The sequence below is a fragment of the Papio anubis genome, chromosome 2, assembly GCF_008728515.1.
Source record: "Papio anubis isolate 15944 chromosome 2, Panubis1.0, whole genome shotgun sequence".
Taxonomy (NCBI): Eukaryota; Metazoa; Chordata; class Mammalia; order Primates; family Cercopithecidae; genus Papio; species Papio anubis.
In genome coordinates this window covers 89,976,742-90,001,197 of record NC_044977.1, presented here as the reverse complement: position 1 = coordinate 90,001,197, position 24,456 = coordinate 89,976,742, and the positions used below count along the sequence as shown (strand labels likewise).

Here is a 24,456-nt window from a genome sequence, read left to right as displayed (position 1 = left end):
GACTGGGAGTCCTTGGGCCTGCACTGAACTCTGGCTGACTTTGTGACCTTGAAGAAACTACTTTTCCCTTCGTGAACCTTGGCTTTCTACTCAGATGGGTCCTCTGGTGTGAGGGTTCTTGGCAAATGACTCCAACTCCGGGCTAGAAATGGGGAATCTTCGTCCAGAGAAAATTGAGAGTGGGGCGGATTTATTACTAGGCACGCCCGACCCAGGCAAGTCTACATATACCCTTACAATAGCTTCCATCCACAGCATGATCAGCTCAGGGAAGGAGCCCTCAGATACTCCGGAGCCCTCAGATACTCCTAATCCGCCGGTTTTCAAAGGAGTTTATGGGGGTCACAGGGTAGCCTGGTACAAATGCGAACGCTCCTGTGTCTCCCGGTCTGGGAAGGATCCAGGGAAACAGCATGTTTAATAGTTTAAGGCCTGGCGTGGTGGCTCACGCCTGTAATCCCAGCTAATTGGGAGACTAAGGCTGGAGAATCGCTTGAACCTGGAGTCCGAGGTTGCAGTGAGCAGAGGTCGCGCCATTGTACTTCACCCTGGGCAACAAGAGCGAAACTCCGTCTCAAAAAAAAAAAAAAAAAAAAGGTAGTTAACAGTACATTCTGGTGGGGGGATATTGACAAGACACACTTTGCGAGACGCTGCCGTGTATTTTATAGAAGGCGCAACTGAGGTCCAGAGGGGTCCCAACACCTGGACAAAGTCTCTTGATGAGTTGCCAAATAGAGTCAGGATTCGCACCAGGAAAAGAGTGGCCCCTGGGGTCTGGCTGCCACTCAGCCGGCCCCCTGGTGGGCTCGGCCACTGACCTAGGTAGGGTCACGACACTGGGACTGGACCCCAAAGTTGGACCTGTCTTCAACACTGGAACCCGCCTTCGCACAGCTCCACCCGGCTAAAATAGACCACGCCCCCGGACATCTGGTCCCCGCCCGAACACACAGGCCCTTTGGTGACACGCCTCCGTTCCGGCAGGCTACTGGGCTCTGCCCACACACCTACCAGGCTCGGTTCCTAAAAGCCAGCTCGGAGCAATCCCCTTGGGCTGGAGCCAAATCCCTGATGTGATTTTAAGGAAGACCAGCAGGTCCGGGTCTCCAGGGGTCAACCCCACACACATCCCCCACACTTTCCTGCATGTAGGCCTGCGGGCGTAGAGGGCGTGGAATTCACAGCCTCCCCACCCATCCGCAGGGGTCTCCTGGGAGGAACCCACAGGCGATGGGAACCCTGAAGCTGGGCTACGGCGTCCGCCCGAGCCTTTTTTTAAATGCGCCAAGCCCGGAAGCGGGGCATCCAAGGGAGCGAGCGACGGGCCACGCACGTCCTGGCGTTCAGTACGGGGCAGCTTCTCCGGCTGGTGGGAGGGTGGGGAGCCTCTCAGGCAGGTATGCACGGGAGGTGGGGATCGGAAGGGGCTGTTTCGACTGCAACCGCCTGGAGACCTGGCCGGTCCCATTCTCCATAGTGCAGATGGGGAAACAGGGTTGGAGGGAGGGGACCCGGTCTGGGTCGTTAACAATGCAGTGCATAGCCGTGAGGGAATTTACACCTCTGACTTCGGGCCTTGGTTCCTGGGACGGCTTATTGGTGCACAGAGCCGCTTCTGGAGTCTGGTGGACTCGGGTTTGTGTCTTGCCTGGGACAGTTTCTTTTTCTCTCTCTCTCTTTTTTTTTTTTTTGGAGACGGAGTCTCTCTGGCACCCAGGCTGGAGTGCAGTGGCGTGACCTCGGCTCGCTGCAACCTCTGCCTGCTGGGTTCAAACAATTCTCCTGCCTCAGCCTCCTGAGTAGCTAGGACTACAGGCGCGCGTCACTATGCCCGGCTAATTTTTTTTTTTTTTTTTTTGAGGCAGAGTCTTGCTCTGTCGCCCAGGCTGGAGTGCAGTGGCGCAATCTCGGCTCACTGCAAGCTCCGCCTCCCAGGTTCGCGCCATTCTCCTGCCCCAGCCTCCCGAGTAGCTGGGACTGCAGGCGCCCGCCACCGTGCCCGGCTAATTTTTTGTATCTTTAGTAGAGACGGGGTTTCACTATGCTGGCCAGGCTGGTCTGGAACTCGTGACCTCGTGATCCGCCCACTTCAGCCTCCCAAAGTGCTGGAATTACACAGGCGTGAGCCACTGCGCCCAGCTTACCTGGGACAGTTTCTACCTAAGTGACGTTGGGCAAGTCGCTTCCCTTCTCGGACCCTACTTGTATTTGAAGATGTGGCACTTAGCAGGTGCTCAATAAATGCTAGTTTGGACTTTTATCTGGAAGCAAAGGGGACCGCTGATTTTAAACCTTCAGTTAAACTTGCTTGTGACATCTTTAAATATAAAATTGTAAATTTTTTAGTTGGCGGTTTACACTAATGTCCTGGATTATGGGTTAAATTAGGAGGAAATTTTCAGCATATAAATCCTTGACAGTACACACAAAATGTCAGATTCAAAGCTCCCAGTCAAAGGCAATCATCTGCCCCTTGTAACGTCAGTTAAGATCGTGTAACATCTGGTCTCTGCTGTGTGTTGAGCTGCCTCCCAGGCCTTGGATATTCATAGTCTAATGCTTTGCTTGCCATGGGTTTGGTGTGATTTTCTCCCATCTTACGGATTAAGAAAGTGAAATTCAGAAATAATGACTTGCTTAAGATCACACACACTAGGTTAGACACAGATCTGTCCTATCCCCAAATATGTGCCCTAACCTGCCACCAACCCATTTATTAGCAGAGACTGAGCCATGGGCTCAGCCCATTCCAGCTAAAAATGTGAAGAAAACATAAGTGGCAGGCCGGGCGCGGTGGCTCAAGCCTGTAATCCCCGCACTTTGGGAGGCCGAGACGGGTGGATCACGAGGTCAGGAGATCGAGACCATCCTGGCTAACACGGTGAAACCCCGTCTCTACTAAAAAAATACAAAAAACTAACTGGGCGAGGCGGCGGGCACCTGTAGTCCCAGCTACTCGGGAGGCTGAGGCAGGAGAGTGGCGTAGACCCGGGAGGCGGAGCTTGCAGTGAGCTGAGATCCGGCCACTGCACTCCAGCCTGGGTGACAGAGACTCCGTCTCAAAAAAAAAAAAAAAAGAAAACATAAGTGGCCAAGACAAGAATGATCAGATAGGTGGGTGAGGCTCTAAATGGAGTCAAGGGGGTGTCAGCAAGAGCACAACTATTCTCAGGCAATGTACTGGTAGAAGGGAGGATGTCATACAAGGCTCACCTGCTTTCCTGGTTCCTTTCACTCCCAGGGTGGCAACCAACTGTATCTGAGGACCAGAGCCATTTTGGGGCACCAGAACTTGTGACCTCTCCATCTCCACCCAGCTGGGTCCAGGGGCCACTCAGCACCCACCTCAGCAGCTGACATCATAAGGCAGACTTGGGAACCTGGAAGCACTCTGGAGAACCTTTTCCTGAGACATGGAGCTTTGGGGCCGTATGCTGTGGGCCCTCCTGTCTGGCCCAGGGAGAGGGGGAAGTACCCTCGGCTGGGCCTTCAGCTCATGGCAACCCCAACCACCTCTGGCTGGGTTATCCAGTGCCACAGAACTGGTCAGCCACTGGACTAGGGTCTTTGAGAGGAGAGGTATCCCTGAGGCCCGGGAATCCAGTGAGTACATCGTGGCTCATGTCCTTGGAGCCAAAACAGTTAAGTTCAGTGTTGTCAAGAGGACAGGAAGAGGGAGGAGGGAGGACTTTGGGAAGAGATATCCAGGTTTTCTGTTCACTAAGAGTTCTTAGCTGAGACTGATGGGATTTTTCTGAAGGAACGTCTTAGCACCTGGCACACACTGTAACAGTTTGTTGGATGAATGAATAAATCTCTGCCTAAGTGTTCTGGGATAGACACCTGGAGGCCTGGTATTAGCTGTGTAACCTTGGGCAGGATGCTGCCCCCTCTGGGCCCAGATGATGAGAGCGTTGGGCCTCCAGACCAGTGCTAGGCAGGCATTATCCACATAAGACACCTGGGTTGGGGCCCCTGGGCCCAGTGAGCCAGCCACTTACATTCTCTGTGGGGACAGTTTCAGAGCCTGAGGCCGGCACTTTGGACCCAGCCCTTGACCTCTCAGCAACTACAGTGTATCCAGGAGCTGAGTAGCCGTCGATTGCAGAGGTGAGCACCCATGGATCAGACCTGAAGGATGTGTTTGGGGAGCAGCAGTCCAGCTTCCCCTATCCCCACCAAGTTCAGGGAGGAGGAGAATGTCCAAGGACTAAGGAGGTGTTAGGGTGCAGGGGTGGCAAGAGTGGGGCTGGGGTAGTGAATAGAAGAAGGGAGGGAGGGAAGGCTTTGCCTCAGGAGTCCCAAGGCCCTGGAGACATGGTCTTGCCTGATACCCTTGGCCACAAGTGGTATCTCTCAACCCAGGCATGGTCCTGTTGGTCCTGGCTCTGTCAATGATGACCACCTGGCTGCCCCCTCTGCAGGATGCCGGTGCAGTACATCCTTGGAGAGTGGGACTTTCAGGGGCTCAGCCTGAGGATGGTGCCCCCAGTGTTTATTCCTCGGCCAGAAACAGAGGTAGGTGTGCCACCAGGGCAAGGCAGGATCAGGATGAGGGTGGAGTTCAGGGTACCGGTCTTACCCCAGGCTTCCTCCAGGGGGCACTGGGGCCCCATGACTTCAGGGACATTGCCTTTCTAGACATGTATCTTCTCGCTGTCTGTGGTGGCAGAGCCCAGAGGACAGGATTCCTGTTGGTCCCCTTGACTGTCATGTTCCAAGCTACCACCCCAGCCTCTAGGTCTGGCAATGTCCCAGAGTGCCTCAAATAGTGCTGCCCAAGTACTTAGACTGTTCTGCTGTTTCTCTGGGAGCTGTCCCATGGCTTACCCAACCCACAGGGAACAGTGTCCTCCAGCAGCTTCTCAGGAGGCATGGAGGAAGTGGAGAGGGCTCCAGCCGGACACCTGGAGACCTGGTATCAGCTGTGTGACCTCGGGCAGGTCACTGCCCTACTGCCCTCTCTGGGCCCAGTTGATGAGAGGGTTAGGCCTCCAGACCAGAGAATCTAGTCTACTGACTGGTCTGGTAATCACCCGTGTTGTCCCTCAAATTACTAGGACTAGGGATGTGCGGCGCAAGTGTGCTATCCCTTGATAAGGCACCCTGGTCCTGGAAGAGACGCTTTCTATGGCCCTTCTTGGACTCCCCTCTGACTTTGTAGGTGGCAGAGCTGGGAGCCAGAGGGTGCAGACCAGGGAGTAGAGTTGAGTGAGAGCTGGTGGGCAAGTCAGAGGGCGGCATGTTCTGAGAAGGAATGTTTCTAGAAAGACCCAAGCACACAAGCATTTCTGGGAAAGATTCCCATCCATTCCCCTGCCGTGGCCAGGGGCCCCAAACCCTTCCTTCACTTTCCCAGCTTCTGTCCCCTAGCCAAGAAACTCTCTGACCCCTCTCCCCTCCATGTCATGTGGTTGGGAGGCCAGGTCCTTGCTTCACTGCCCAGTGTCAGGGCAGGGACAGTAGGGAATCTGAGGCCTTGCTGAAGTCACAGGGCTGTCAAGGAAGGGAGCATGAGGGCAGCACTTGGACTTCCTGACTCCCGTCAGAGCCCCATCCCTCTCGTGGTGGCTCCCCTATCTGGGATTGGCATGGCCTAGGACACAGTATGGAGACCCAGAGCAAGGTGTGGCCTGCCACCTGCAGGCCTTGGGAGGCTTACCTGTGGCTCCCAAAAACACGTGATCTCTGGTGAAGAGATCATTTGCTGTCTCTGGCTGCCCAGGGTCAGGGCATGGTGACCTTTGAGTTCCTTCAGAGCTGACCTGGCACCAGCCATATGTGCCAGGGTTCTGAGTATCAAGTGTGGACTTTGGCTCCCATGTGGCCCCTGATTCTTAGATTGGTCTGGGCCAAGAGAGCAGCTCTACTGCAAGGGGTGGGGTGAGGGGAGATGCTGCGATTGGGAGGCCAAGTGCTCACCTCACTGTGCAGACATTTCTGAGAACTCACCAGGTTCACCCCAATGTAAAGCCACATCGGGGGATGCCTTACCAAGAACTCAAGAGGACGTGGCCTGTGGCAGGGAGTGGTGAGAATGGGTGCAGAGGATGGTGTCTGATGAAGGAGGAGTCTGAAGTGCAAACTTGCAGGAGGCATGTGACCCAGTGAGTTGGATTTTCCCTAGGGGTGAGAAGGTGGTTCAGCTTCTGGCCTGGCAGTGAGTACAGTAGGAAACTCAGGGCTGGGGGTGTGAACCATTCTCACCTGGCCTGCTGTGAGGCTGTACAGGTTGTGGGAGGATCAGTGTTTTGTCTGTGATTGACTCGAAGGAGGCAATGCCACCTCCCTGGGTCTGCTCCACCAGGGATGCCATCCTAAGAGAGGGTACTTGTGGGCACTCAGGTTCTGCTGAGGCCTTGGGCCAACCTCTTGATGGGGTATGAAGTCCATGTTGGGGCAGCAGTTCTAGGCAGAGCCAACAGCTGCCTGCCCCTCGCCTCCTTCCTGCATGCCCCTGCGCCCCACCCTGTTCTTGGATTCTTTCCATATTCACCTGGAGTGGGTGCCTTAAGCCTGTGACCAGCTTGGCTTTTAGTCTCCCTGAAAGAGCCACCAGCGTCAGGCTGAGGGAGGCTCTTCACTGGGCGGAGAAGAGAAAGTTTCTGGACTTCTTGTGCTGTTGTCTATCCCTGCCCCAAGTGGCCCTACAACCAAGATGAGCCTCCTGTGCTCTGGAGTATTATGGCAAGCAAGAGGCCACTAGCGGTGGCAGGGGCTCAGTTTCTCAGCTTCTCACCCTCCCAAGGTGGCCATCCACATATGTAGTGTGTGTCTTTGAGGTCTTTGAGTATCTCTGTGAGGTGACTGGCCAGTGTGGCTGACTGAGGGGTCATTCCCCAGCCAGAGTAGGTCTATGGCCAGGAAACCAAGAGAGGCTCAACACCTGACAAGTCCTGGTCACCCTGCCAACCTCTCAGCGTGTGGCCTCACCACTGAGACCACAGGCTCTCAGCCACAACCCTACACTGCTCACTCTGTACCTGTCCCAACCCTGCAGGCCCAGATTGCCACAAGTACCCTAGTGGTCTCCGGTAGTGCCTAGCACAGGGCTGGTGAGAGCTAGTGAATATATGCCCTCCCCTGCTAGAGCTGGGCCCCCTCACCCACAGGCAATCATTTGTTTGGTGCAGAAGAGTCTTGGAACAGGGAGGTTTGCACCTGCTGGCCAAGTTCTGCCTGGCTTGGACTTGCCATCCTCAGGGTGGGTGAACATTGTTGCTGGGGTTGGGGGCCTGGAAGGGTGAGATACTTTTTGGAACCCAGCACTGGGGAACTTATGTGGAAAATGGGTGTGAGTGAGGCTGATCGCATTGGGGTGTTGGGGAGACCTGGCAGTGTGAGACGCAGAGGGTGGTGCCACAGAGAGTTTGCCCAGCACTTAGAAAGTAGCCAAGAGGGTCGGGCGCCATGGCTCACATCACACCTGTAATCCCAGCACTTTGGGAGTCCGAGGCGGGCGGATCACCTGAGGTTGGGAGTTCGAGACCAGCCTGACCAACGTGGAGAAACCCTGTCTCTACTAAAAATACAAAATTAGCCAGGCATGGTGTTGCATGCCTGTAATCCCAGCTACTCGGGAAGGCTGAGACAGGCGAATCGCTTGAAACGGAGGCGGAGGTTGCGGTGAGCCAAGATTGCGCCATTGTACTCCAGCTTTCCAGCCTGGGCAACAAGAGCGAAACTCTGTCTCAAAAAAAAAAAAAAAAAAAAGAAAGAAAGTAGCCAAGAAGTCTGTCTGTGGGCCAAGCCCTGCCAGTGTGGGACACACTGTGATGAGTCGGACCTCAGGTCTTCCTGTTATGGAGTCTGGTGGGAGAGGCACACCGCATCCTTAGGCTAGACCTTAGGCTCAGGGTGGGGAAAGCCATGGTAGAGCCTGGCCCAGGCTTGAGGAAGGCTTTATGGAAAAGGTGGTCCTCTTTTCAGATCAGGGAAGCACCCACTTGCTGCCCACCATCCCTAGCTCCCTGAGCCAGTCTTTCCTGAGACCTGGGGTCCCAGGAGTTCTGACCCTCTGGGAAACATTTTGGCCATTGGACGGTAGGAGCCTTCCACCCTTCACCCCTACCCTATGTTGGTTTGCAGGCATAGTCCTCGCAGGCAGTGGCTGGGTAGGCAAGGCTTGAAACCCTCTTGTTTCCAAAGTGGCAATGTCTGAAAATGTCCTCCTGCTGCCAGGGCAGGCACCTCCCTCTGCACCCATGCCTGTTGAGCTATGCCTGTGTATGCCACAGCCCCCAGGTCCTTAGTCAGGACCATGTTCCCCCATGACCCATCTTCTCCAAAGGAGGGAATTCCCTGTCCCTTTGGCTTAGGAGCCTCCCTGGGGCTTCTCAAGCTCAGCTCTGTCACACCAGCTCCTGATTCTTGGCCACCATGAACCACAGGCTAGGCTCAGGTGGGGCCTTGACCCCAGGCCTCAGTTTCCTCATGGGACACTTGTGAGGATTTAACAGATTAATACAGGAAAAGCTCTGGGAGCAGGATCAGGCCAGAGGGAATGGCCAGGAACTATCAGATACAGTTCTTGAGATGGAGTGTTGGTCTGTCTCCCAGGCTGGAGTGCAGTGGCACGATCCTGATCCACTGCAACCTCTACCTCCCGGGCTTAAGCAGTTCTCCCGCCTCAGCCTCCCGAGTAGCTGGGACTAGAGAAATCCGCCACCATGCCCATGCCCGGCAAATTTTTGCACTTTTAGCAGAGACGAGGTTTCACCATGTTGGCCAGGCTGGTCTCAAACTCCGAACTCAAGTGATCTGCCCACCTTGGTCTCACAAAGTGTTGGGATTATAGGCGTGAGCCACACTGTGCCCAGCCAGTTCTTAGCATTTCTGCTAAGAAATGCTAAGAATGGGAGGATGTCTGTAAAGGGCTTAGCTGGGGTTGATTAAACACTTAACATGACACAGGTGTGGATTAGCTCATTTAATCCCCACCATATCCCCATGAGGTGGGCTATCCTCAACTGGGCTCAGTTGTACAGATGGGGAAGCTGAGGCGTGGAGGGGCAGGGTGACTTGGCCATGGCCTAGCTGACATGAAGGTTAGTCTGGCTTTGGCTACCTCCCCTTCCTACGTTCACAGGGGTAACTGCTTAGGCCTCTGTACCAACACCTCCAGGCACCAACTCTGATCCAGACCCCTCTGCTTCACAGGAACTGGTTGAGTGGGTGCTGGAAGAGGTGGCCCAGAGGTCCTATGCTGTGGGATCCCCAGGCAGCCCCCTCATTCTGGAGGTAGGCTGTGGATCGGGAGCCATCTCCCTCAGCCTGCTGAGCCAGCTCCCTCAGGTGAGCCTCTCCACCCACTCTAGATAGACTGCGACTGACACTCACTGTCCCTCCCATTAGTGCTTCCCCCACATCTCTCTGCTAGGAGCACTTGAGGGGAAGCAGCTAGATGAGGGAGGACAGGGCTGCCCCTAGCCCACTGTGGTTCACAGACTCTAATGCCTACCACATGTATCTGGCTAGATTTTGGCCAAGAAGAAGAGGCTGTTGGGTATTTCCCTTCTCTTCTGGTGGGGGGTTGGAGGAGGGTCTCCCAGGCCCAGTATCTCCCAGCATCTCTCAGCATTGCCTTCCACATATCCTCTGTTTGTTCTTGGGACAGAGCCGAGTCATTGCTGTGGATAAGGGGGAAGCTGCCATCTCTCTGACCCATGAGAACGCTCAGAGGTAGGTGGGGGAGTTGCACTTTGGGGCCTGATCTTGACTCCTTTTCAGGTTTCAAACTTACTAATGTCTGATTTCTCCTGCCAAGAAGGAGGAAGCAGTGGGGTAGCCTGGCATGGGTCCCATGGGGTTCTGAATGGGTAGTGGGCAGTGAGTATCTTGCTGGTCCAAGAAAGATTGACTACAAGACCTCATTCTTTTGTGGGTTTTTTTTTTTTTTTTTTTTTTTTTTTTTGAGATGGAGTCTCGCTCTGTCGCCCAGGCTGGAGTGCAGTGGCCAGATCTCAGCTCACTGCAAGCTCTGCCTCCCGGGTTTACGCCATTCTCCGACCTCAGCCTCCTGAGTAGCTGGGACTACAGGCGCCCGCCACCTCGCCCGGCTGGTTTTTTTTTTTTTTGTATTTTTTAGTAGAGACGGGGTTTCACTGTGTTAGCCAGGATGGTCTCGATCTCCTGACCTTATGATCCGCCCGTCTCGGCCTCCCAAAGTGCTGGGATTACAGGCTTGAGCCACCGCGCCTGGCCCAAGACCTCATTCTTGTAGTGAAGGGTAGGGATCTGCCCCCGTGCCCACCCCTTTCTCCCTGTCTATCTAGGCTTCAGTTGCAGGACAGGATTTGGATCATCCACCTCGACATGACCTCAGGTACCCTCCCCTGAATGTTCCTTAACATAGGGAGACTAGATACAGGTGCTGCTGGGTGGATGAGGCACTCCGCGGACATGGAGGGAGGGCTTCCCCAAAAGCCACACAACCACACACAAGTGTGTGTGTGTGTGGTTGTGTGTGGCAGTTCAAACGAAGCCTTGGCTGAGGACAGACAAGTTGCTTTTGCCTCCTAGGCTGACCTGACCCATAAGGGTCAGGTCAATGAATTCCTCATAACTAATGAGTTAAGGGCTTGCTTGTTGGCAACAGATAAGCAAAAGCTTAAAATAATGCCTTCAGGACCAAAATACTTGAGTGCCCCTCTCCCCCTGCCTGGCCTGGAAAGAAGCGATCCAGGCACTGCACAGCTCAGCCATAGCCTTTACAGTGTCTCTGGGCCTCCAACTCCAGTTCTGGCTCCATTGCCTTACCCATGGGATCCTTGAGCCTCATGTGCCCCCCCTCCATGGAGTGTGATATACTTGGTGTAGCACCCGGCACAGGGTGAAACCAGTAGTCAGAGCCATCAGGAATTGGCTGATGAGGCCAGGCCCACCCTCTGTGTACTCTCAGTCCATGTTGGCTATAAGGCTGGTGGAGCTACAGAAGAGAAAGGCTCTTTCCTGCCTAGGCAATCAGGAAGGACGCCCTGGAAGTGGCATTTGAACGGAGTCTTGTGTAATGAGGATTTTTGGCAAGGACACTCTATGTCTTGAAATGAAGGGCTGCCATGTTAAAGCATGCACATCCTCCACCAGGCTGTCAGCTGAGGACCCTGGGCACTAATTTGCAGGTCTGACTTATCAGATCCAGTGGCAGGCCCAAGGTGTGGCGTGATAAGAGGGACATAGTGGCAGGGGGAGCTACCATCCTTTACCTCCCAATGGGTTAGTCCCTGCTGTGTGTCCTCTTCTTTGATGACAGAAAGGAGCTGGACACACTTGCCCTGGGGCCCTGTGGACCTGGTCGTCAGCAACCCTCCCTACATCTTCCACCAGGACATGGAACAGCTGGCCCCCGAGATCCGCAGGTGCTAAGCAGGGTGGGCCAGGGAGGCCAGGCCTGGAAAGGCCTAATGGGATTAGTCTGCCCTCGATCGAGGACCACGTCATCTAGAGGGACAGGGGAGTTGGTGCTGAAACAGGCAGTGGTGTTACGTGGACGCACTGGAGAGCCCACAATCCTACCTAGATTCAGCATCTGCCTCCCTACTTAAGACTACTGAACAGCCACCGAACCTCTCTGGGCCTGTTTCCTGCCTCTGAAAAAAGAGAGGTAGTGCTCTGCAGGGCCATGGGAGGACTCAGTGACGACTTGAAAGCATCAAACACAGTGGAGGACTCACAGGGGGTGCTATGTAGATGGGCACATCATTTTTTTTTTTTTTTTTTTTTTTGAGACGGAGTCTCGCTCTGTCACCCAGGCTGGACTGCAGTGGCCGGATCTCAGCTCACTGCAAGCTCCGCCTCCCGGGTTCACGCCATTCTCCGGCCTCAGCCTCCCGAGTAGCTGGGACTACAGGCGCCCGCCACCTCGCCCGGCTAGTTTTTTTTTTGTATTTCTTAATAGAGACGGGGTTTCACCGTGTTAGCCAGGATGGTCTCGATCTCCTGACCTCGTGATCCGCCCGTCTCGGCCTCCCAAAGTGCTGGGATTACAGGCTTGAGCCACCGCGCCCGGCCGGGCACATCATTTTATAGAATACTGAGGCCCAGAAAGGGAAGGTGTCTTGTCTGTGGTCACATGGGGGCTCAGTGGGAAAGCTGGGACTAAAACTTGGCCCCAGGCTAGCTTTGCACCAGGCGATCCTGCTCTTACACAGGGGCTGAGAACCAGGGGCAGCCCAGGAGTCCTGGATGGGGCAGCAGTCATGTTGGATGGGGTTGGGGTGTTGGCTCTCCCTTTCTGGGCTCTCAGGAGTGGTCAGGACTAGCTCCAGATCTCCCAAACCAAGAAGAGGAGCAGCCTTGTGGGGAGACATTCATGCCCTGACATGAGTCAGTCCATCAGGAGAGGCCATCAGCCAGTGGGATTCAGCAAGCACGCCTGGCACTGCCTGGCAGGGTGCTGCCCATGAGAGGAAGGGAAGAGGAGCTGCCACCCATTTGGGGCCCTCCTTCTCTGGGCCCTCAGATTTGCCCTTCAGTCTAGAGTGTAAGTTCCACAGGGCCCCATTTGTGGAGGTCCTGCCCACACCCTCCATGCATTTCAGATACCCCTTCCTCAGGCTGTCACGTCCCACTGCGTTCCCTTTCAGCTATGAAGACCCTGCGGCCCTGGACGGTGGGGAGGAGGGCATGGACATCATTAGCCACATCCTGGCCCTGGCACCCCAGCTCCTGAAGGACTCTGGGTATGAATGGGATGGGTCTCCTAGGTCTGTCCCCAGCAGCCTCCACTGCTCCTAATGTGTACTGGGCAGGCCCTGGCAGAGATGAGCACAGGACCCTCACCTCACCAGCCCAAGCAGCCCAGAAGGGCAGGCTCCAGACCTGTCCTACTGAGCCTACCCATTTCTCCCCCATGTAGTAGTATCTTCTTAGAAGTGGACCCAAGGCACCCGGAGCTTGTCAGCAGCTGGCTTCAGAGCCGGCCTGAACTGTACCTTAATCTTGTGGCTGTGCGCAAGGACTTCTGTGGGAGGTGAGCTCCTACCCCTCTTTAGCCCTGTAGCATGCTGGTCTTTCCACTGGGGCCATCCTCAGCCCTGGCTGTCAGGAGAGTGTGCTGTTCCCACTCCCTGCTCATTCCCCGAGGCCCAGGTGGTAACCAGCCCCTATCCCTGTCTCCTCAGGCCCCGGTTCCTGCATATCCAGAGGTCTAGGCCATAGTGTGGCTGCCCTGTGGATGCCTTGTCAGTGGCGCCAGCCTGACCGGAGGGAGGTGGATGGCACTTTCCAGAACCCAAGTGCTTATGGCATTTCCCAAGGTTCTGTAATTTCCCCATGCTCTGCATTTCTAGGATATTTCTAAGACACCTGGGTAGACCCAAGTTCTCAGTCTGGCTCCATCACATCAGGGTGGCCGAGGGCTGTGTGTTGGTGAAATAGATGTGGGAGTATTGGGGGATATGGCCAGTAAAGTATTGAGAGACTAACAAATGGTGACCTAATGATTTGTTCCATGACTTGCAGGTCCCCTGACCCCTTACTCCCAGGTAGCGCCAGGGCGAGAGTTTCCTTCTGCCCCAGCAGGGCTGGCCATCAGTCCCCTGCTTGGTAGGGGTGTGCGGGTGCAGCGTGGAGGAAGGCACGTGAGTCCTCACTCCTGGCCTTGGATACCATGGGGCCTGGTGTAGAGCAGCTCACTCCCAGGGACTGATCAGTCCTCCACTGCCCTGGGTGCATGCGAACACACTTCCCTGGCCGAGCCTGGCTCAAGCACAGGAAGCTCATCTGCATTTCGGCTCAAGGATGACTGCCTGCTTTCTGGAGGGGAGGGCCTGGAGGTCCTTGCTGCACAGTTCCTGGGTCGCACATCCACATTCATTTAACGGAAGGCTTGAGCCAATGAGGGGTGTTTCCTTTTTATCCCCATAGCTTTTAACTAAAACATCCCTCCTGAGTTGACCCCCTGGGGTTTCAAATAACCCATGTGTACCTGGTTAGGGCTGGGGAGAGTGAGAAACTGAGATACTGGGCACAGGATTGTGGCCTCCACCCCAGCTCTGGTCTGTGCAGACTCATGGCCACCAGGAGGCTTGCAGATCCAGCCTTCCTATCAACAGTGACAGGAAATCTCTAGGTTGGTGAGTACTGGTGGTGTGAGCCTGCTTCAGGGTGGGTCCTAAGGAACATGGCAAACCAGGCTGGCTCATTCCACTAGACTGCCCCCTGCCACTCCAGCACTTCCCAGGGCCTGGCAGTATGGTCTGATGGGCAGTGTGGTCCAATGGGCAGCATCCTCTGCTGCAGCCAGGAGAGCTGAGTTCCAAGGTTGTGTCCTGCAGTGGGACCTTGGGCAGCTCCTTTCCCTATGAGAAGCTGGCTCTTCTGAGTCCAAGGTCAACGCCAAGTGGCAGCCTCTTTCCTCTTAGCCAAGTGGAATGTGCATGCTGGCATCTGAATGTCCATTCTCCAGGCAGAGAGAACAAGAGAAGGTGTGAACTGCCTGAGGTCCCATGATAGTGGCCAAGTGGAGATAGTAAGTTAGATCCGTCCCTTTGGGGAGCCTATATTGCTGGAGTCACACCCAGCCTAAGTGTCGCCCTGCACTATGGCTGGAGGATGCATTTGGCAGAGGTCACGCTACAGCTCCCAGCGCCCCAGTGGCCTGCCCCATGCCCAGCCCCAGCTGCATGAACCTTGAGCTGCCCCTGGCTTCCTTTGAGGAGGCTGCTCCAGAAGGAACTTGGGTTGGGAGGCGAAGGGGTGCACAACCAGGGTGAGGCTCCCCACTCCCTGAGTTCCCTGTGCTCACAGACCTTTGCCTGCTAAGGTCTTCACCAGTGTTGCCCTTTCTGTCTTCCTCCCTGTGCCCTTTGGCTCTTGCTATCTTCAGCAGCATCTCAGGGTAGTTGCCGTGACCTTAGTGCAGTCTGTCATCCCCCACCCCTCAGGCCAGTCCTGGCTTCCCTGATGGTCTCACCCTCCTGGCCTCAGGCCCATTCCTGAGGAAGGGCCTTGGCGAGCTTGTGGATGTTGCACCAGAAGAGAGTGCAGTGTTGGAGAGTGACAGTGTTGGGGCAGCTGGGGCCACAAGCAGGAGCGGCCCTCAGGGACAACTTTCTGCCCAGAAAAATGTGCAGCTTGACTCTGCTGAGGAAAAGATCCAAGCCAAGAGGACTGGCAGGTGGGGCCTCAAGCCTGCAGCCACTGGCTTGATTGGGCCCTGGACATTGAGCCCTGATGTTGTAGCCACACCAGCCTGGATTTCAATCCCAGAATCTGCCCCTCACCACAATGTGACCTTGGGCAGATGACTTCACCTCACTCAGCCTTGGCTTCTAAGACTGAGAAATGTGACTAAATGCTTTATTTCATAGGATGCATGTGAGGAGCCCATGGAAGGTGCCTGGCTTGGCACATTGTGGCATTTTTTCTTGCCTTCCCCAGAGGGCAGACACAGGGAGGAAGGACCTGGTGCTCTCAGGCATCCATCTGATGCTTGGGACCAACATAAGGCAGGCAGGGATACAAGGCAGTCTGGAAAGAAGGGTAGGCAGGAGTTTCAGTCTTGGGCTCTTGACTCCTCATTGTTGTCTAGAGATGGAGCCAGCAGGCTGGTAGCCTGGCAGCCCACATCTCCCCTCAGCCCCTCCTCACTATGGCCCCAGTGCCTTGAGGCCCAGGCCAGGGCAGCCAGTGGCTCCAGCTCAGGGAAAGCCAGGCTCACCTGCCCTATCCCCTCCCTTGCTCCTGAGGCCAAAGCCAGAGACTCGAACTACCTCCCCATCACCACCAGCATATGTCAAGGAGCACTTGCAGGCAGAATGGGAGGAGGACATGGAGCTGATGGTGGAGTCCAGGCTGTGCAGGCCCCTGAGGTCTTGAGATATGTGCCTACTGCCCATGCAGCCTCCTTCAGCCAGAGCCCAGAGCACAGACAGGAGTGTAGGAGTCCCTGTTTGATGTACTCTGGGAAAGTAATTCTATCTCCTCTTCTGATAGTTGGGGAAACTGAGGCCTTATCTCACAGTTGGATGCTTTTCCCAGTTGTCAATGGGTTTCTCCATGGGGCTCATCCAGCTGCCTTATTGAAATATGCCTCCAACCCTGTAAATGCAAGAAATCTACTATTTTTGGCTCCTTTACCCCCACCTGGGCCCTGGGCCATTGGCTGCTCCCAATCCCTGCCCCAAACACTTAGCTGGCTCCCCATGACTTAAGTGTGTTCTCTTGTGTCCTATGGAATCCAGTTCTGAAGAGATGGGGGAGGACAACTGTGGGAAAAGCCCTGGGGGCCCTCCCAAGGCCCCATTAGTGCTCTGAGTAGGCTGCCATCAGAACAAAGGGTTCCACTGCTGACAAGGTTTGAGAACTGCTGGCTTGAGGTGGGAACCCCTTTAACCTCTGCGGGACAGCATGTCTTTCCCTATCCACCTTCGATTCTTTTCTCTTCATTGGCTCCTTCTTAGTGGATTCTTTTCTCTACTGCCCTGGGCTTCAGCCTTTGTGCAGCACTGTTGATGCCCTGAACACACACCTTCCCTCTGCCCAGGCAGTGCAAACAATCCACTTCTTCAAGCTCCAACACAAATGCTGCTTCCTTTAGGACAACTGCTCTGTGCTCTCCCTGCCTCCCCTAGCTCATACCTCTGCTGGCACCAATGACCTTCTGTACCATGCCTTCAGAAACCTTCTTATCCCCCTCATCTCTGGGGCCCCCTGTGGATCTGGCATACCCAGATTCAGTAAATGTCTACCGGTAAGCTGATGGTACATGCATTTTCTAGAATAGAGCTGGGACTTCCCATGTGGCCCACATCTGACCTGGCGGCCCATGTATTCCGGTCATTAGGCAGAGGAAGCCATGAGGACCTGGCCTTCTGCCAGACCCAGGCAGCCATTCAAGTTGAGCAGTGGCCACTTCGAATGCTCAAGTGCACCTGATCCCTGTGCGACAGCCATGCCAGGAGAACAGGCTGTCCTTGGCGGCAGTAGGAGCAGGCGCCAGGTTTCCTGGAGCTCTTGGCTTCAGCCAGCCCCCAGCCAGAGTCCTGGCTAGGGCAGAGACCTGATCTCCCCCTCATGACTTTCTACCTTGGACAAGCCCCCTGAACTGGATTTGGGACTGTAAAAGCAACTCTACCACTGCTTTGGTAGGCTGAACAGTGACCCCCCAAAATCGCAGTGTCTTAATCACCTAATCCTTAACATGTGACTATATTACCTTCACATAGCAAAATGGACTTTGCAGATGTGATTAAGGATCTTGAGATGGAAAGAGTATCCTGGATTTTTCAGGTAAACTGAGTATAATCACAAGGGCCTCTGTAAAGGAGGCAGGAGTGTCAGAGTGATGGAAGAAAATGTATGTAACAATGGAAGCAGAGGTCAGAGTGATGCAATTGCTGGAGGAAGAGCCATGAGCCAAGGAATGCAGACAGCCTTTTCTTCCCTGGGGCCTCAAGAAGAATGCAGTCCTGCCAACACCTTGATGTTAAGCCCTGTGAAACTGATTTCAGATTGCTGACCTCCAGAATAGTAAGATCATAGGTTTGTGTTGTTTTCAGCCACTAAATGTGTGATAATTTGTTACAGCAGCCATGGGAAATGAATACAGATTGTGGTGCCCAAATTAGTGCTGCTGTAACACATGCCTACTGACTGAAGTGGCTTTGGAATTGCAATGTGGAAATGGGCAGAGGCTGGAAGAATTTTGAGTCATGATAAATTGCCTTAATCACCTCTCTTCAGATAGGTGATATGGCCCAGGGAACTCTTCCTCAACCTTCAGACCTAAACTGCCCAGGCTCCCCATTTTTTACTCTTATTTGGAGAGAGGTGGCCCTTTCCCAGAGTGAGAAGACTGGAAGACTGACCAGCATGGGTCCCAGAAGGGAGTGGGTGAGGAATGGTACTGGGATGTGGGGAGAGAGTGCAAGGCTGGCCTCCATGACCCATCTCCAGAGACTGGGTCCAGAGAGGACCTCAGAGACTGGGGCCAAGCCTGTTCCTGCTTTCCTGTGGAGTTAATATGACTGGCCCAGGACCCCTTGGGTGTGTGAGGATGAGCAGGGGCCCTATACTCTCTGGGTTGCAGGTACTGCATCTGTGAAATGAGCACAGCAGCTCCTGACTTTGAGGTAATGGACCTGGCCCCTCCATGTAAGCCATAGGCCTGAGCAGAGCTGTGTCACCATTCTGTTCCTATGGTGAAATGGGGCTATCCCTGGGGTTCTCAACCTCCTGGTCCCTAAAACCGAAGTGGCCAACTGGTGCCCTCAGCCCTGTCCCCGTCCAGGCTGGGACTAGGACCTCCCTCTCCAGGGGTACTAAGGGACTCTGGAGACACTATCCCACCTGGCCAAGGCTTAGGGCTCCTGAGGCCAGTCCTAACCCAGGAGCCATATGGAGAACTACTGGGAAGCCAGACATGGGCCTCATGCTGGATTTCAGAGCTGAGAAACTAGGGGACAGAGAGCATGGACACCTGGGTTCAAGGGTCAGCTTGGCCCCAAATCACCTGGATACACTTTGGATGAAGCCAGGAGGGCCTGTTTATACTGAAAGGAGTGGATCTTGGCAAGACTTATGTTCAATCCCTGATCTTTTTTTCCCAGAGAGGGATGGGGCTTACTTAAAGTAACACAGCACTTGACTACTGACTCCCAGTGTGGTGCTCTCATCTGCCATTGCTTCCAAGGGTCTGTGGTTAGTTAATTAAGTTAATTAGGTGGTGCTCATATGGCTGTCCTTGTAGCTACTAAACCCAGGGATTCAGGCCCATAAAGCCCTCTGGGCCAGGTTTATGGGCAAGTAAGAGCCACATTAGGCCAACTGTAGCCCCTGGGTGTGCGGACAGATCTGGGTCCCATCAGAAACTCTGGTAGCTGTGGGAGGAGAGCAGGATATCCCCCGCTTGCGGAATGAGTGGGCGCCTTCCCCTCTGAGGGAACTGACTGTACAACCCCCAGCCTCTTCCCTCCCAGGGCCCTCCTGAGGTGTCTGGAAGGACCTTTGGGATCTTTGGCCTCATAACCAGGAATCAGAAGCTTCAAATTCTAGGGGCCCCTTTTCTTCCAAAGACTACCTCTCACACATACAACAGTCCTGCAGGAAAATGGTCAGGAAAGGCCAAGTTTACAGCTCACAGAGTGGGAAAGGCAAGGAAGCCTACCTCAGCCTCACTGAAAGCCCTGAACTGGGCTGACCTCCACCTGCCCCAGCTATGCCTAAAGGGGGAGGGTGTGACAGCTCAGAGTAACTATGCTCCATGGTAGGCAGGCCTGGCTAAGTGGCCCCCTTCCCAGGGTCTGGAGTCTTCCTCAGACACTCTCTCAGAGCAGAGGATGTCACCTTTTTGCTCCGTCTTGTACTAGGTCTGCAGCCCTCTTCTGGGGCATGTGGCTGGGGAAATGGTGGGATCAGATATCCCCTACTGAGCCCAGGGAGCAGATTGTTGGTGCCTGAAACACAGAGATCCCTGCGCTACAGATGAGAACATTCAGGCTTAGCAGGACAGGAGCAGAGCTGGGGCACAATCCCAGGTCTCTTCTCTGGCTCCAGCTGTCAGTCTTTCCTTTGCCACCCGAAGACCCCCACCCTGCCTTGCTTTCCAGGAACAGGCCTGCCTGCCTGGAGAGGCGGCCAAGTCCCTCTGCTGTTCCTGGAAGTCAGCGTGAGGCTGAGCTACATGACCAAGCAAAGCAAACTAGGACTACAGGTGCGAACCACCCTGCCTGGCTCATTTTTAATTTTTTTTTTTTTTTTTTGTAGAAACAGGGTCTCTTGATGTTGCCAGGGCTGGCACATGGGGTTTTTAATTGTCCCCACATTACAAAGTTGAGGACATCAAGGCTCAGCAGGATGCAGTTACGGGTCAGGTTGCATAGCTAGATTGGAAGGGAGGATGAGGCTGCCATTGGTGCCCATTTGACTATCAGAGACACTGAGGCCAGCATAACTAGGTCCTGGGCTGTCCCCTACAGAGCTTAGTGCAGAAGTCACCTGGGCTTGTGGACCCTTGGAGCAGGAGCAAGGGTTTCCAGGGCTGTCCCTAGAGGGCTTTCTAGAAGACCTGCAGCTGCACCTGGGTGCGTCTCCTGAGGTATAGGGCCAAGGCCTCAGTCTCTCAAGACCTGCTATGTGTCAGGCACCAGGGAGATGATACCAAGTGGAGGGTCCTATAGAATATGGTGCATCCTGCGCCAAGTGCTTCCTGGATTATCTTACTCAACCTTCATGACATCCTGAGAAATGGAGGCTATTAACCCTCTCGTTATACCGATGAGGAAACAAACACAGGGTCTAAGAAACTTGCTTGAGGCCGGGCGCGGTGGCTCAAGCCTGTAATCCCAGCACTTTGGGAGGCCGAGACAGGCGGATCACGAGGTCAGGAGATCGAGACCATCCTGGCTAACACGGTGAAACCCCGTTTCTACTAAAAAAAAATACAAAAAACTAGCCGGGCGAGGTGGCAGGCGCCCGTAGTCCCAGCTACTGGGGAGGCTGAGGCAGGAGAATGGCGTGAACCCGGGAGGTGGAGCTTGCAGTGAGCTGAGATCCGGCCACTGCACTCCAGCCTGGGCAACAGAGCGAGACTCCGTCTCAAAAAAAAAATAAAAATAAATAAGAAACTTGCTTGTATGCTGTCTGAGCTGTGATTCTGGCACAGGCTGAGTGACCTGGAGCTGGACGCCTTAGTCGTCACACCAGGCTTGAGAGGGGCGGATAGGACAGGAATATACCACGCCGTAGGGACAGTCTGGACAAAGGCCTGGAGTTCTGCAGACACACGGGTAGGGATGTGTAGGGGTAAGCTGGTGCTGGGGGGTGCCCTTTGCTGAGCTCTGAATGCATTTCTGGGGACCAGGACCCTAAAGAGGTTTTTGAGCTGAGTTACAGAGTTAGAGAGGCATTGAGGCTGCTTTTTCTGGCTTCCAGGAAAAAGGGACTGGGGCAGGAGGCTGCAACTGTCCAGGGTCTGGAGGCGGCTGGGGTCTGTAGCAGTGGCATCAGATACTCTGGAACAGAACTGACTCACAGCCATTGCTGAGGGGTTGGATGTGGGATGGCCAGGACCACAATGGGCCCAGGGCTCTGATTGGGACGTGGGGGAAATGGGGCCACCTGAGTTGGAGACTGGGGTGCTGGGGGGGACAGTCGGGGAGCTTGACAGCATAGGATGCTTCCAGAATATCCGAAAGGCAGCATCGGAGTGTCTGGAGATGCAAATGTGACCATGTGGGGACACAGTCCAAAGGCAGCCCTTGAGGTAGAGTTGGGAAGAACACTCTCCTAGACCTGAGTGCTGACAACAGTACTGGGCACCTGCAGTATGTAAACTAGTGCCAGGTGCCGCACACACTTTGTCATAAGTCTTTCTGTTGGCACATCAGGGATCCCTTCCTTGGCCCACTGTACGGATGAAGGGACTGAGGCTTAACCTGCCCAAGGCCACACAGCCAGCAACTGGCCATGCTGGAGTTTGAACCTAGTCCTCTGACGTCCCAGCCAGGAGAGGCGTGAGCAGGCTGCAGAGGCCAAATGCAGCCCAGAGCCTCAACCCCCAGAGGGGCCCCAGGAGCCAGTGAGGTGCCCCACAGCCAACGTGGGCTCCAGAGTGAAGGGGAAAGTGATGAATCAAACAGAAAGCAGCAGATGCAGACTGAGCTCTCTCCCCGTCAGCCCGGGTGCCAGATTTTCACGCCCACAGCAAAGGGGCCAGGCAGAGCACTAGGTGTGGGGCAGGAGAGGGCAGCGAAAGTGGTTGCCACTGAACCCAGACTCATATACTCCGCATATGGGTGGCGCAGACTGACAGACACCCAGCCCAATTCCAGACTGAAAGTCGAGTCCATCTCAGCATGTGAGGATATGAAGTTTGCCTTGTCACGGGGAGCATTTCAGGTCCCTAGGCCTGTGAGGTTCTGGGATGAGGCACCAGATGCATGTGTCTAAAAACCCTTGTTGAAGGCACTCCACAGCTCAAGAACTGACCATTGCTGCCTACTTTCTTGGCCTGCACTGAAAACCACTGTTTCTTCATTTCCCTCAGCCCTCCTGCCTCAGTCCCCCAGAAATTTGGAGCTCATTCTTTCAAAGCACGTTTCGTGTGCAACTCAAATATATATTTTTAAAAAGATAAAATGAGCATCTTGTTAGCATAAATGTATTTTGCAAATGCAAATTATTTCTCAGCATACAATCCATCAAGTCGAACAGCAATGAACACAAATGTTTGAACTGGGGGCTGGGATGGTAGTTGTAGTCTTATGTTGGTCTCAATGTCCAGTTTCTTTCAGTGTTTGATTTTGGTAGCACAGGATGAAGTGACCGCTGAGTCTCACAAATAAGTGTTTACAAATGCTAGCACTGTGTCTGAAGCCCACCTTGCAGTCTCTCTGATTGACAGGGACAGCAAGAGAAGCCTTATTTCAAGCTCAGCACAAACCCTGTTCTCTGAGTACATGGGAAGGATTCTAATGTGTCATAATTTGGTGCTGTGCCCATTTGAGTCTGTGCGTGGTTTTAAAAATTGGATTTTTTTTCAATAATTAAAAATATGAGCTGGGCATGGTGGCACATTCCTGTGGTCCCACCTACTTGGGAGGCTGAGGCAAGAGTATTACTTGAGCCCAAGAGTTTAAGACAGCAATGAGCTATAATTGTACCACTGCACTCCAGCCTGGACATCAGAGTCAGACCCTGTCTCTAAAAAAATAATTTTAGACTGGGCACGGTGGCTCATGCCTGTAATCCCAGCACTTTGGGAGGCTGAGGCAGGCAGATCACTTGAGGTCAGGAGTTCAAGGCCAGGCTGGCCAACCTGGTGAAAACCCGTCTGTACTAAAAATACAAAAATTAGCCAGGTGTGGTGGCTCACGCCTGTAATCCCAGCTACTCGAGAGGCTGGGGCAGGAGAATCGCTTGAAACTGAGAGGCAGAGGTTGCAGTGAGCCAAGATCACGCCATTGCACTCCCACCCAGGCAACAAGAGCGAAACCCTGTCTCAAAAATAATAATAATAGGCCGGGCGTAGTAGCTCACATTTCTAATCCCAGCACTTTGGGAGGCCAGGGATCACAAGGTCAGGAGTTTGAGACCAGCCTGGCCAACACGGTGAAACCCCATCTACTAAAAATACAAAAATTAGCTGGGCGTGGTGGCGGGCTCCCATAATCACAGCTACTCAGGAGGCTGAAGCAGAATCGCTTGAACCTGGGAGGCAGCGGTTGCAGTGAGCCGAGATCACATCACTGCACTCCAGCCTGGGCGACAGAGCTAGACTCCGTCTCAAAAAAATAAAATTTAAAAATTATAGTAATTTAAAAAAATGTTTTAAAAATGAAAGAAAAGGAAGAAGGGAGGAGTAAGCAAGAAAGAGAGAAAGGGACTGCACACAGTGGCTCACGCCTGTAATCCCAGTATTTTGGGAGACTGAGGCGGGAGGATCAACTGAGGTCAGGAGTTCAAGACCAGCCTGGCCAACATGTTGAAACCCTGTCTCTACTAAAAATACAAAAATTAGCCGGGCGTGGTGGCTCATGCCTGTAATCCCAGCTACTTGAGAGGCTGAGGCAGGAGAATCTCTTGAACCCAGAAGGCGGAGGTTGCAGTGAGCTGAGAAAGGAAGAAGAAAAGAAAGAAAAGGAACTCCTGTGGGGTGGGGCATCTGGGGCACTTGATGCCCCACGTGACCATTCCCTTCCTGGAGGTCTGCCCCAACTGCTCCAGCCCCCATAGCCTGAGGCTCCCGGCACCTCCCACCCAGCATCTGTCACAGCAAATGAATCTGGGCCACACGCTCCTGAAAGATCCTGGGAGCCCCACCTGGTTCCAGTGTGGATGCTCCAAGTACTCCATCCCCGATCTGGGGCAGGGAAGAAAGCCCCGAGCAGTAGACATGGGCTAGGGACTTCCCCAGGCCCTTGGTGGTGCCTCCAAGGGTGGAAAGACTGGGGAACCCTGTGCCCCTGAAAGCCCAGAGTTTCACTGGTTCTGGGTACCTTCATTTCTGGGAACTGACTGTGCTTTGGAAAGAGAGAAATGAGAAGCAAAACCCTAGGGCCCCAGTATCACCCCTCCTTTCTTCCTTCCGCTTAGTCACAGCTCAGTATCTGAGCCTCCCTTAGGGCCACTGGGTGGGGCAGAATTCAAGGTCAGGCCAGGACACAGCATCTGGGACGAGTCCTCCTTTCCTGCCAACAGCCTCTGTGAGGGGTCCTGGGATTGCTGAGGGCTAAGACTGCCTTCCCAAAGTTGGGAAAGGGGTAACTGAGGTTCTCATCTGACCTGTCTCACCTCCTACTTGCAGGCCCGTCATTCCTGCATAGTCATTTATTAGGCACCAACTGTAAGCCAGGCCCAGGAGGTTGGATGGTTCAGGTGGGACCCTGTCCTTGCAGAACTTACGGACTTGCACATGGAGTCCTCCTGACAGGCCCTTCATGAGTGGCTGGGTCTTTACGAGTTTTCTGGTCAGCAATGGGGAGCCATGGGAGGCACTAGGCTCTGGGGAAG

At 54.2% G+C, this 24,456-nt stretch overlaps 1 protein-coding gene across 4 annotated transcripts; it reads left to right on the top strand.

Annotated features, from left to right (window-relative positions):
• The first annotated feature begins 983 nt into the window (after positions 1-983).
• On the top strand, positions 984-13,431 carry HEMK1 (HemK methyltransferase family member 1). Of its 4 annotated transcripts, none has more exons than XM_003894365.2 (11): positions 984-1,400; positions 3,245-3,644; positions 4,022-4,113; positions 4,428-4,521; positions 9,163-9,297; positions 9,620-9,684; positions 10,278-10,327; positions 11,255-11,360; positions 12,588-12,683; positions 12,860-12,973; positions 13,125-13,431. In XM_003894365.2, exons 2-11 carry the CDS (start codon positions 3,417-3,419, stop codon positions 13,159-13,161), a joined length of 1,017 nt encoding a protein of 338 aa, XP_003894414.1. In that variant the 5' UTR covers positions 984-1,400; positions 3,245-3,416; the 3' UTR covers positions 13,162-13,431. The 4 variants fall into 4 exon arrangements, with proteins under 4 accessions (XP_003894414.1, XP_031519180.1, XP_031519181.1 ...); XM_031663320.1 differs by having other exon boundaries at positions 12,543-12,683; XM_031663321.1 differs by having other exon boundaries at positions 1,336-1,638; positions 12,543-12,683.
• Positions 13,432-24,456: the final 11,025 nt, after the last annotated feature.

Excerpts from the sequence above, each read along its gene's own strand:
- HEMK1 (XM_031663320.1), top strand. The coding sequence starts at position 3,417 with ATGGAGCTTTGGGGCCGTATGCTGTGGGCCCTCCTGTCTGGCCCAGGG. Across the intron at positions 9,298-9,619 it reads TGCTGAGCCAGCTCCCTCAG|AGCCGAGTCATTGCTGTGGA; the intron begins GTGAGCCTCTCC and ends TTCTTGGGACAG. Across the intron at positions 11,361-12,542 it reads CTGGCCCCCGAGATCCGCAG|ATACCCCTTCCTCAGGCTGT; the intron begins GTGCTAAGCAGG and ends CATGCATTTCAG.